Source organism: Salvia splendens, chromosome 12, assembly GCF_004379255.2.
Source record: "Salvia splendens isolate huo1 chromosome 12, SspV2, whole genome shotgun sequence".
Lineage (NCBI taxonomy): Eukaryota > Viridiplantae > Streptophyta > Magnoliopsida > Lamiales > Lamiaceae > Salvia > Salvia splendens.
In genome coordinates, this window is record NC_056043.1 from 26,451,771 (window position 1) to 26,465,084 (window position 13,314).

Below are 13,314 nucleotides of genomic sequence, written 5' to 3' on the forward strand. Positions count from 1 at the left end.
CGGACGGGGGCTCGCACCCTCTAAAGAAGATATAATACTATGCCAAAGAAAATATGAACTGAAACTCTGACAGAGCATTATGAGACGCTAAGGGCTATTTATAGGCATAATAAGTTCTAAGTCTTAATCCTATTTGGAAAAGATAACATAAATATACACCCAATGAAATCGAGTTATGATTTAAAATGGCACGTACCCCATTAATTTATGTATAACACTCGTGGGTGTCTTCTATTGGTTATAGCTTCATAGTCCAAAATTAAGACCAAATCTACACTCTTAAATTTTAAAATAAGTGGATGAGATTAAACCTTACGAATATCAATAAATAGTAGACAAAATATCAATAAAGGGGTAAGATCGTCATTCTGTTATCATAATATAATTTTCGTATTTTTATTTATATCAACATAGTGTATTACAAATATCAACACAATGACATGAATATTTCAACACAAGTACACGAAAATATCGACACAATTTTATTGAGATTTTACACTGTTTTATTGAGAATTTACATGCATAATATTGAAATTTTTTGATGTATTTGTTGATAAAAATCTGCTTATTAACATATACGAAAATTGAAATAAAAATTATCAAATTTCATCATCTGAACGTCGTCGGAACATATGCAATTAAGATCTCGTTAGAATTCTTATATAATTACCTTTAATTTGATAAATTTTTTGTGAAAAAATAATTTAATTCGAGAGAGTTACGTAAATTGAAAGTTTTGGGATAATTTTAATAAGAGAGAATTGACATTAATAACCAATAATTTTATTTAATAATTATTTAAATTTAAAATATAATCCACTTGTCATTATATCAACCACGAGATCTCATAATCTATTAATTTAAAATTGGTCTTAATTTTATACCTTCATTATCAACTTAATCACTTAATCATAAAGCAATTAGAAAAACAATAAAAGCATGTGAGAGCACCCACAACGATGGACGGCCGGCGTCAGTCCGTGCCAGCGGCACGGAAGACGTCGTCCGCCGCTGCGCTCGCGCCGCTGGCACGACGCTGCTCGATGCATCGAGCACGTCCGTGCCAGCGAGCAGGTGACGTGTCGACGACTGATTGGGCAACGACATAGCCGTTGCATTTGAATATTTTATTTTTTTAAAAAAAATTAGTTTTTAATTAAAAAATTGATTAAAAATAAAAAAATATTTTCCCGATCCCAAAAAATGGCCTTTTTTTGCCCGTTTTTATGTATTTTTTTTATCAAATCATCCCTCATTCATATTTTTCATACAACTTATCTACACCTTCATCTCTCACTCAAAACCTCAAATGGATTTCACCCATCTTATTGCAGAAGCAGAGCGCGAAGAACAAGAATACTACGAACAACATTGTGCCGCTTAAGATGCATATGTCGCAGCGAATACCCCCGCCCCTTCTCCTCAACCAACTAGATCAACTCGCCGATACATCCATCGTGACCGGGAGGGAGCCCACGAAAGGCTCGTTGCCGACTATTTTGCCGACCAGCCGCGGTTTTCGGTGGATTACTTCAGGTGTCATTTTCGCATGTCAAAGCGTCTGTTTATGCGTATTGTCAACACATTGTCTGCCCGTGTTGAATTCTTCCAAACAGGTCTAGATGCAGCCGGCCGACAAAGTATCACGCCGTTGCAGAAGTGTACGTGTGTCATTCGACAACTCGCTACTGGGCAAACGGCCGACCTCTTCGACGAGTATTTGCATATCGGTGAGTCCACTGTAATCCTTTGTCTTAAAATGTTTTGCGAGGGCGTTCGTACAACTTTCAGAGATGAATTCCTTCGGGCACCTACCACCGATGATTGCCAACGGTTGCTTCGTCTTCACGAATCAGTCCATGGCTTTCCCGGAATGCTTGGTAGCATTGACTGCATGCATTGGAGGTGGAAGAATTGCCCGACTGCTTGGAGGGGGCAACACTTAAGCAGCCACAAAGGCGGCGGCCCAACACTTATCCTTGAGGCGGTCGCCGACTACCGCCTTTAGATTTGGCATGCATATTTCGGCGTTGCCGGATCCAACAACAACTTGAACGTGTTCTATTCTTCACCCCTCTTCAATGATGTGTTGAATGGTGTAGCACCGGCGATCGACTTCACCGTCAATGGAAATACATACCACATGGGTTACTATCTCGCCGATGGTATCTACCCAAGGTGGTCGACTTTCGTGAAGACGCTCAGCAACCCGCAAGACCCGACACGGGTTCTTTTTACGCAGCGTCAAGAGTCCACGCGGAAAGACGTCGAAAGAGCCTTTGGGGTCCTTCAAGCCCGATTCAACATTGTGAAGGCCCCGGCTCGGCTGTGGTACTTGAACAATATCGCCGACATCATGTACACGTGTATTATCTTACACAACATGATTATAGCCGAAGAAGGACCGAGGGCGGCTAGCTTCTACTACGAGGATGAAGCCGGAAGCTCAAGCGCGAGCTCTCCCCCACGCCGAGGTGTGCATACGACGGTGGGTGAGAGGATCCAAACAAGGCACACAATGCGCGATACCCGGACCCACGTTGAGCTACAAGAATACCTAATCAAACACATGTGGGCGAAATTCGGCAACGCGTAGTGGTTTTTTTAATTTTACGAATTAAATTATGTAATTTTTAATTTTTAGTATTTTAATTATGTAATTTTAAATTTTTAGGATTTTAATTATGTAATTTTTATTTTTTAGGATTTTAATTATGTCTTTTTTATTTTATTTGTAATATTATTTCGGGTTTTTTAATGAATTTTAATGTTATGGGAATGTTTTTATTTAAAATGAATTGTGCTCGTCCTTGCGGAAGAGCACAACTGTGTGTGTTGTGCTCTTGTCTAAGAGCAGGCAGGAATAGTGGTGCCGGGCCCACAACCGTGCTCGTTGGGAAGAGCACAGTTGTGGGTGCTCTGAGATATGGTTATCTCTAGGTCGTCTGTGAGAGACTACCTCTAAAGGTTATTTTATACCTTCATTATCAACTTAATCACTTAATCATAAAGCAATTAGAAAAACAATAAAAGCACGTGAGAATTGGTTATCTCTAGGTCGTCTGTGGGAAACTACCTCTAAAGGTTATTAGTATAAAATATAATGCAATAAAAAATAAAAGGACAGAGTATTTATAAGAAAATAAAAATCAATCATAATCAAATTATAATTTGTTGAAGCCCAAAGTCCTGATCCGATTAAAATTTCTGGTATCACAGCATCAATACAAAAGAACTCAGTAAACTAGATAGCTTAGTGAAACATGATTTATACAACAACATTATATTGCCTATCTTATAAGCAAATGTTCGTTGAGAAGAAATAAAAAAATTAATTAAGAAGAATAAATCTTACTATGATTTTCTTTCACACTGAAGCATCTATCCAATGTAGCTATAATTCTTTGTGTAGATCTACCAGGAGGATTGCTCGGATGAGCAGCAAACTCCGGTCTTTCGCGTTGTCAACTGCAGTCAGTGTCCCATCTCTCCATTTACTCCACAAGTCAGACTGTTATCTTTGCTGCATACATATATAGAACATGTCAGATGATTTTTTCTATTCATAAGATGGCCTTTGGAGCTCCGAGGTTGCTAGTACGAAGAAAGAGCTGTCGAGGGATATCAAACTTGTGCAGATTTGATACTGCATCTTGTTGTATTGATCCACTCAAGGCTATCAAGGGTTCTATCCGAAAAGTTTGGCTTTCATTTTTCCGCTCCTTTTCTCTTCTCATTTCTTCAAGTAATGCTTTAGTAGTATCGATACCTGCTCAGTACAAAAGACTCTTCACATGTATTTCTAAGACAGTTTTAATGATTAGAGGTTGAAGATTTGGCATAACTTCTCACACCTGAAAGGTAGCCTCCATGCACGTAGCCAGAGAACTTTTCACTGGTATGCTCACCGGTGAAAAATATCCGTCCCACAGGAGCCTGGAGGTAAAAGGTGAACATCAAAATATTGAAAGGTATATTACAGAGACATAGAGGGATCTTATTAATTCTGTTTAGAATCAAGATGAAGGAACCTTGATGTCGTCTACAAGCTGATGATTGGTGTAGATCGGGTAGTTACTATAGCTACCACGCTGGAAACGGTTATTCCACCATCGTGGTACTAGTATGTCCATAGCATCTGGGATATCATGCCCAAACATGTTTCTTAGGACTTCCATTGCTTCTACAAGAGTTTCTTGATCTGATTGTGCTTCTATTCTTTTTGATTCTCCATTTGTCAAAGTTACTACTAGGATATTGGACCCCGGGTACGCATTCTCCATGTGCTGATGGTTATAGAGCAACAGCCAAAATCAGTTTTATAATCAATCACAATGAATCTCTCCCCTAATGTAACATCATATTCTGATCTGCAAATCAGTAAGTTTGGCCATATTCGATAAAATTTTCGAGCATAATACTTGCACTATATGCAAGTTCTGGATGTGAATTTTGACTATTACAGGTGTCTAATGTTTAACACCTAGTTAGCTGGACAAGAGATCAAGAAACATAGAGGATTATAATTAGCTTCTGTTGATTGGTGTCATAGTTTTGTCAGTGATTGGTAATAATGTACCAAAGCATGTTGCAATCAACTGATATGACCACCATTTTTTACGCCAGAAAATCCATGAGGGTGGCGAGTGTGTATTATTCTGTGTTAGAAAATGACACAATTGCAGTTTATTCCATATAAATAAACTAATGATGGATAGATCCATTGCACATTTTGAAGGATATATCCATCAATCCTATTGTAATCTGTTTTATCAGGTAGTTTATTCATCAATCTTATTCCAATTTGTTTTATCAGGAAACTACGATAAACTAGCATGATACTAAATTTAACACTAAATCAACTAAAGCACCAACTAAAAGGTATGCAGCAGAATTTCATTAGTTGCTCTAGATTTAAAATTATCTGCAATGATCAGCAGCAGATTGCAAAAATATGAAATACATTTAGCATGAAAATCAGTTCAATGCAAGAACTAGTCCACATGAGAAAGCAGCAACATATTACATATGTAATCTATGAGTGGAAAGAGTATGAAAGGAAAAAATAATACTCCATGAAATATCGGCTTTAGCATCATTAAGTGATGAAATAATTAATTTAAGGTAACCTGCCAAAATGTGTAGTAGCCTCTTCGCTCGTGGGCGTAGACAAAAAACTCTTTTTCAGGACCACATGGCCAAAATTTGTTCGGAAACTTTAAGAAGACCTTTGTGTACACCATAATGTCACAGTTGGAGATAGCCTCAGTTTTCCATCTCTGTAGAATTGTTTATATGTAGTATTAGTACTTAATGCACAATGGTATTATTTCATGGCGCCAATACATCATTCTTTTGTCAAGGTACCACAAAAATAAACATGCAAGAATCACTTTTTCTTGAGTCAAATTGCCAGGTACGAGCTTATATGCTAGCAGCCAAGCCAACCATGAACCAAGAGACAAGGTCCGATCATCTTTACCTACCCCAACTCAAATGGAAAAAAAGAAAAAGGAAAGTGTATCTTGCCTGGTGACTGTTTCATTCATCCCTATCACTAATTCGAACAAATCACACATGAATCTTATGTTATGTACCTAATCAGCTACAATAAAGCATGATGGACTAACAATTGCCTAACAAAACAAAATGAAGCACTCCCAAGTATGCCTCAAAATTCCTACACCCTACACTTGGCATGATCAGTAAATCCTGATACATGAGGCCAGAATTAAAATACTGTGGATTGATAACAAGCTAAGTTGCCCACTGTATTTGGATTCGAATATAAAAAAGTGAAAAACAGCACAGGTCTACATGTTAGGGTGAATCAATAAATAAAACAAGCACATTTAATATGGTTGCTCGCTGTCCATAATTAATTGTGATCTCCTTAAACTATTCTTATTTAATATCTGGTCCAGAATCTGCTCTTGGATGCTTGTAGTGCAGGTGAACCAATTAGGTAATCCTACTCTAAAATGGGACCCCATGTCCTGCTATTAACTTTGGAGAGAAAAGGAAATAGAAAGACCAAATTCGAGTAATAATAAGTGGACCCACACTGTATCATATCCACATAATTATGGTCATATCATACCAACTCACGTAACATGGAGAAATAATTAAGATAATAATCACTAGATAAAAAATAAAGTACTGCCATAATTCAACACACAAACATGTAAATAGCCGGCTGCGGTATGATGTCTTAGCAATCAGCAAATTATCGTCGTTATGATGTTTCTGCAGTCTATAGAGATCCCACTTCAAAGTTACTACTATCACTTAACTACAACTATTCTTATTGGTCATATTTTAACATAAAAGAATAAAAAAAATAGAAACTTGACAAATGAAGGAAAGAGGAAACAAGAGGAGACTTACGGGCAACGGTGGTGAGAAGGAGATGAGGTGGCTTTGAAGAACGCCAATGGAAACAGACAAAATAACGTAATGGGCATCGAAAACGGAGCCATCCTCCGTTTTCACCGATACGCCGTTTCTCGAGTGCTGCAATTCCCGAACAACCTGCCCCCAAATTTTCATGAAAACAACCATTCATCAAATCTGCATTTAATATTCGGATGCATCCACACAATGTCCTAGGCTCATAAAATTTCCATGTTTTCTTTTTTTTTTTTACTTTGTCATGGGTAATCAAAACAAGAAAATTTGTGAAAATATACTCCTACCCCACAAAAGTTTTTCACTGTCACAGCATTTCCATGTTTTCACTGTTTCAAAATGTTGCCAAATGGGGTCTTGAAAAATCTTGGAAAAAGTTGCTAACACGATGAATTAACCATCATAACCCCACCAAGTCACCAACGCACTTTTGATGTTTTCTGTTCAAAGTATTCAAATTGAAGAATTGGAAAAAAAAGATGAGAAGAAATCCCATATTCCATCTTCATCATAACAAACCAAACAACAGTTGCAACAATCAATTCACCAGCTAATATCATAAATAGGTTTGACTAGTATTGGCCAGACAACAAAGCTAATAATTCCATATTTCAAGATTCAAGAATTTTCAAGAACAAAACTCCTAAACAGTTTCTAAACTACTCCAGTAAATAACTGCACAACTATTCAGTAGATAAAATACTTCTTGTAATATTTACATGACTGCTGTATGTTAGTCAGACTGAATTAATTTTGTTTATATTTCAATCTGGATCTTGACTAATACTCAGTTGATTGAACTATTACTTCATACCATTATCAGCCATTCATTGACAAGATGTCCCTTTCCACAAACTCAACAGCAAGCAAACAAACAAACAGAAAAAGGGATGGTGAGCAGCATTGCATGAACGTACTAAAATACTAATCACTTTCTGTTATATTTCCTGCCCCCTCCAATTTCTTTGTCCTTTTCCCAATTTAAAAATATTTCTTTATTTTATTAGCATTTGATGGTTTAAATCATAAAAGACAAAATGTTAAATCAGAAGAAATCGTACACGGGACCAGAAATTATTAATCAAGAATCCGTTGAGTTCGTACTGAAAAATTATTTCTTAGCTTTTTCACCTTGTTGAGTTTTAACCTCGAGTCAGAGATTTCACCATCTTCAGTTGTAAAAAGAAAAGTCTCGGCCATTTTATACAGCAAATGCTCGTACCCTCTCTCATCTGCAACTAGAAACTCCCTATCACCGAAGTCCACGTAAGTCGATATTGGTTCCACCTCTGTAAAATACAAACAACAAATTCCCATTTATCTTCGGTAAAAAATCGAAATCCGAACAGAGAGTAGAAAGGAACAAAAATACAAAATTACCTGCCATTTCAAAATCATGGAGAATAAAGTCAATTGCCAGCTCTATTGGAGTCTTCGGAGCTCTGAACGGCAATAAAAATGGTTAGAAAATTAGGAAAAAGGCGAATAAAGATGGAAGGAGGGAGGGAAGGAAGAAGCACAGTACGACGCCGTTTCCGCGAGAAGCGATGCATCGACATCTGGACTAGTCTCCTGCTTCCGCAGCTTCTGAATTGCGGACTCCACCGCCTTCTGGTAGGATTGCGCCGCTATGCCGCTCGGGAATATCTTCCCACTTTTCAAATAAAAAATTAGTAAAAAATTGGGGAGGAATAATTAAGAAAGGAAATCGGTAATGGACTGTCGTTATCAGGAAAGAGTATTACCTAATCCGATAAATTAAGAATGCAATTAACGCCGGAGAGGCAAGAACATGAATTCTATGTGCTTTCGATTTTTCTGGTAAATTAGAAACACGGAAAATAATATATTCATCCATGATATAAAGCTAAATCCTATAAAGGAAAAGCTAAAGAGAAAAGGTATGCATTAAAGCCCAATTGACTCGATTTTAACCGATAAATCATTGCTCACTACCCCACACCAAACGTCTCCATCTCTCAATTCATCAACCGATCAATTAAGCTGACTAATTAGAAACCGAATTAATCAGGTGTTTGATTACCGCGGTCAATGATGAATTTCATTTCACCGATTAAAATTTGAAGATCGCCGCGTAAAATCAAAACATGTCAGCGGATACCTCACGCAATAAGCATGAACGTGTGTGTGTTTCTAGAGAGAGAGAGAGATTTGAAGTGAATTAATCTGCGAGGAGATAGAAACCTGTGATCGTAGATGTTGTAACGAGCGTTGCTGTAGTCGGAGAGGCAGGTGCGGAGATCGGAGTGACGAGCGAGCTCCCAGACGGGGTTGGACTGCTTGCCGCCAACACCGGCGATCCAGCCGGCGCCGAGCTCCACCGTGACGCCGCCGAAGTCCTCCTTCCTAATCCGGCCACCGATCCTGTCCGCCGCCTCCAATATGAGGACGTCGTCCACGCCATTCTCAGCCAGCACCTTCGCCGCCGTTATACCTACACAGAGCCATTCATTTTCGCAAACCATTAACCACTTATCACTCTACGCTCTCCATTTGGCATTTCATTTGCAATTTGCATACATGTGTTACTATAACTTTGGAAAACAAAAAGGAAACAAGCGAGAGAATAGTGCCTGAGATGCCAGCTCCAACAATGATAACAGAGCATTTAGTCGGAATCTCCATTGAAATGATTGAAAACGAAAAGAAGAAAAACAGAGAGAGTGAGTTGATTTGTTTGTAAAATTAGTGTGTATGTGCGTGTGCGTTTTTTTGGCGAGAGAGGCAGAAATAGCGGGAGTCTGTGTACACGTAGGGGGCCCCCACTCTTCTCTAATCTGAATAACAATAGAATCAGTGGATTCAGTGCTCTAATTATTTCACTGACGTATCAATCACAAATTTATTTTTCTATATTCATGGACTATTTCACTGCAATATATGCAATGTATGTACCACAAAGTTTAATTGTGATACTAATTTAATTTTTTTTCAATTCACTTTTTTTTATTCTTAACTTTCATATGGAGTACTCCCCCGTCCCTCTATAACTGAGTCGTATTTCTTTTTGGGTTATCACACTGTGTAGCTGAGTCATTTCCTATTTAGCAAAAAGTACTTTACTCTTTCTTCATCTCTCTACCTTTTTCCTTTCTACTTTATTCTCCTTTTATTTAACTCATTTAACACAATTTTTCTTAAATTCCGTGCCAAAAAAATGTCTCTACTACAAAGGGACAGATGAAGTATCATTTAAATGTTACTCCCTCCGTCCCCCATTAATTGTCCTCTTTAGTTCTGGCATGGATTTTGAAAAATGTAAAAGAAAGTTGGTTAAAAAGTTAGTGGAATATAAGGGCATCCACAATGGGGCGCCCTATGCTCCGCCACATCAACATTTCATCCTCATACCCTTCCACCTATAGTGGGATGCCCTATAGCCGCCCTAAGCATTTTATTTATTTGAATATTTAAAACACTACAAATATGGGAAAAAAAACTTCATTTCATTAAAATTCAAACATTACACTACGAAATAAAAAAACTACAAATTCTCAACGGCGGTTACGGTCCCAAACTTCTTCAATAATGTCGTTCATGCGCTGAGCATGGTCTTGTTGCTTGCGCATTGAGGCCTATCTAGATAGAACCTCATTGAAGCCCATCGGTAATCCTCGAACATGGGGCGGGGCCGCCGTGCTGGAGCTAGATCCACCTTCATCATCGCCCCAATCGGTGACTCTTCCACCTTCGTGTTCGACTATCATGTTATGCAAGATGATGCACGCATACATGACATCGGCGATGACGTCCTTGTACCAGAACCGCGCCGGACCCTTCACTATTGCCCACCGCGCTTGGAGCACACCAAATGCCCGCTCCACATCCTTCCGCACAGCCTCCTGCTTTTGCGCGAATAAAACTCTCTTCTCACCCATTGGGCAGTTGATCGTCTTCAAAAAAATAGGCCACCTCGGGTATATGTCATCGGCCAAGTAGTACCCCATATGATATTGGCGTCCGTTGGCAGTGAAGTCGATGGTCGGGCCGTTGCCATTGCATTGCTCGGTGAAGAGGTTGGATGAGTTGAGGACGTTGATGTCGTTGTTCGACCCCGCTACACCGAACTAAGCATGCCAGATCCAGAGCCGATGGTCAGCGACGGCTTCGAGGATCATCGTCGAGTGGCTGCCCTTGTATCCACTGGTAAATTGGCCTCTCTATGCCGCCGGGCAATTCTTCCACTCCCAGTGCATACAATAGATGCTCCCTAGCATTCCAGGAAAGCCGTGCGCCGTCTCGTGCATCTTCATCAGGCTTGGCAATCCTCAGCAGTTGGCTTTCACAAATAGGTATTGTTATAAGCCTCCACAACTCCCCTACAAAAATTCTTCAGGCACTCGCGGCCAGTTGTCTCTCTGACGTAAAGGTACTCGTCGAACATGTCCACCGTGGTGCCGTAGGCCAACTGCCGGAGCGCAACCGTGCACTTCTGCAACGGTGTAAGTCCGGGTCTGCCGATGCCATCTTCCCGATACTGGAAGTATTCATCACGTGCCTCCAACGTTTGGACAATGCAGAGAAAAAGATCTCGCCGCATTCTAAAACGGCGGTGAAAACCGTCAGGCCCCACCGTGGTTGCTCGTCAAAATAGTCTGCGAACAGACGTTGGTGAGCTATGTCGTGCTCGCGGCGGACAAACGTCCGACGTTGAATCGGACGTAGGATCTGCACCGCCTGGGCCTGCTCCGCCGCTTCACGCTCCATTTCGGCCAAGCATTCCGCCACAACCTCATGAACGCAATCGAATAAGGCCCAAGTAATGCCCTCTAAGGTACTCCAATCGTCGATGAGCCTCATTTTTTTAGTGAGAAAGATTGGGAGTGAAATATTGGTGTGTGGGGAAAGTGAGAGATGAGAGAGAATTATTGGTGTGGGAAATGAAAGAGAAATAGGGGTTTAAATAGATAAAAATTTTGAAAAAAAGGAAAACGCGTTGCATCGTCCGCGGTATCGTTCGCGTGACCCGCAGTGGGGCTGACGATACCGCGGACGATGCGTGTTCTGACGCCATCGTTCACGGACGATATATAGGGCGAAAACGATGCATCGGGCATCGTCCGCATGGCTACAGTGGCAGACGATAGCCCGCCCGATGCATCGGGCGGACTATCGTCCGCCCCACTATGGATGCTCTAAATCCCACTTTTATTTATTGGTTTTATAATAAAATATGAGTGCAATAAGTTAGTGGAATATGGAGCTACTTACCATTTATGGAAAAGTGAAAGTGAACAATTAATAAGGAACAGTTGAAAATAGCAAAAGAGAACAATTAATGGGGACAGAGGAAGTACTAATATTTATAAAGTTAAAATAATGATTAAAAATAAAAAAATTGCATTAATAAAATATAAGAATAAAAAATATTTAAAATAAAATTGGAATGAAATTAAATATTTATAGAATTTTGAATCTAAAAAAAAAAAAATCGCCCTGACCCAACCCAGCGGCATGGGGAACACGCTCTCAATGGACACCCACACTGCTTCCCGCCACTGCCCCGTCCCTCCTTCCTCGCATGTAATGGAGGGTGGCACAACACTCCCCCCGCCCCCTCCAACCAATTGAGGGCTAGAAAAAATAGAAAAATATATTATTCTTACCGTCCATAAAAGATAGCTAGTCTCATAATTCTATTTTCACACATGACACATCCATCAAAATTAGTCTCATATTAAAAATGAAAAGCTTCTTCTAATTATTCTTCACTTTTTATCTTTTCATTTCTATTTTATCTATATTTTATCTTTCCGCCTTTTACTCTACCCATCTTTTTCTCTCATGCTTTACTAATTTTATAAATACGGAGTATTAAAACTCTGTCGTTCACTACCGAAACTATCTTTTGTGTACGAATTGAATACTTTATAAGATAGAGAGAAAAAATGAAAAAGTGTAAAAAGAGGAAAAGTATTTATAGGACATAATTATTAATTAATGTTAGGAGAGTGAAAATAAAAAAATGTTATGAATTGAAATACCTTTAAATGATTCGGGTAATTTAGTTTGTTTAAAAGTGCTAAAACGTCTTTAAGTATACAAAGTACTCTCTCTTAGGGAGAGACAGAAGGTACAATATTAAGTTTATTTGTGTAGAGACTGAACGAAGTCCCTAATATTTTTTATAAATAACTTTAATATGAAAGTTTTCTTGGAATATTGGTTATCACATTATAAATTTCACTCTCTCCACCCTATCTTAAGTGATTGACTGCTTTTCGGCACGTGTTTGAGAAAATGATAATAAATAATTAAAATAGAGAGAAAGTAAAGTAAGTAAGAGTGATAGAATTTAGCATATTATTAGAGTGAATTTGTAGAGAGAAAAAGAGAACAACCCTAGTTAAAGTGCTAGGGGCGTTTTCACGCCAGATTGAGAGAATGAGATTAATAATTTAATTCTTCATTTTGCTTAATAATAATAAAAGACTACACACATATTTATAATATGTGTGGTACAAAAAGATCTTCTATAAACTTGGAAAGCAAATCAAATCCTAACGAAAGTATATCAAATCATAACAACTAAATAATAAAACATAAAATAAACTAAATAATTATACGGAGAGATTATCATCTCCCTTTCGGAATAAATAAAAGTCTAAGTCCCTATCATTTCCCCCACGGTTGAAAACCACTTTGCCCTCAAGGTGGAAGTCTGAAAAATAATCTTGTTGTCTTTGTTTGGATCTTCGTCTGCAAACAAAATTGTATTCGCTTGGGCTTGGGACCTCAACGAGTGATAGATAAATTGTCTTTGGTCATGAAATCTCTTCAGTAACTTCATTGACATAACCAATTATGACAATAATGATTTTTGGGCTATGGGATTTTGGAGGGGATTTGGTTTCCATCAAAGTCATTGCCTTATCCAGCCCTTGA

The 13,314-nt window shown here is 38.7% G+C and overlaps 1 protein-coding gene across 3 annotated transcripts; it reads right to left on the reverse strand.

Annotated features, from left to right (window-relative positions):
* Positions 1-3,170: 3,170 nt before the first annotated feature.
* LOC121757953 (polyamine oxidase 1-like) lies at positions 3,171-9,193 on the reverse strand. Of its 3 annotated transcripts, XM_042153398.1 has the most exons (11): positions 9,003-9,149; positions 8,614-8,863; positions 8,154-8,226; positions 7,934-8,062; positions 7,789-7,850; positions 7,540-7,697; positions 6,388-6,531; positions 5,130-5,279; positions 4,032-4,286; positions 3,855-3,936; positions 3,171-3,769 (listed from the first exon to the last, which is right to left on the reverse strand). In XM_042153398.1, exons 2-11 carry the CDS (start codon positions 8,831-8,833, stop codon positions 3,564-3,566), a joined length of 1,479 nt encoding a protein of 492 aa, XP_042009332.1. In that variant the 5' UTR covers positions 8,834-8,863; positions 9,003-9,149; the 3' UTR covers positions 3,171-3,563. The 3 variants fall into 3 exon arrangements, with proteins under 3 accessions (XP_042009332.1, XP_042009331.1, XP_042009333.1); XM_042153397.1 differs by lacking the exon at positions 8,154-8,226 and having other exon boundaries at positions 9,003-9,193; XM_042153399.1 differs by lacking the exon at positions 9,003-9,149 and having other exon boundaries at positions 8,154-8,751.
* Between the last annotated feature and the right edge of the window lie 4,121 nt (positions 9,194-13,314).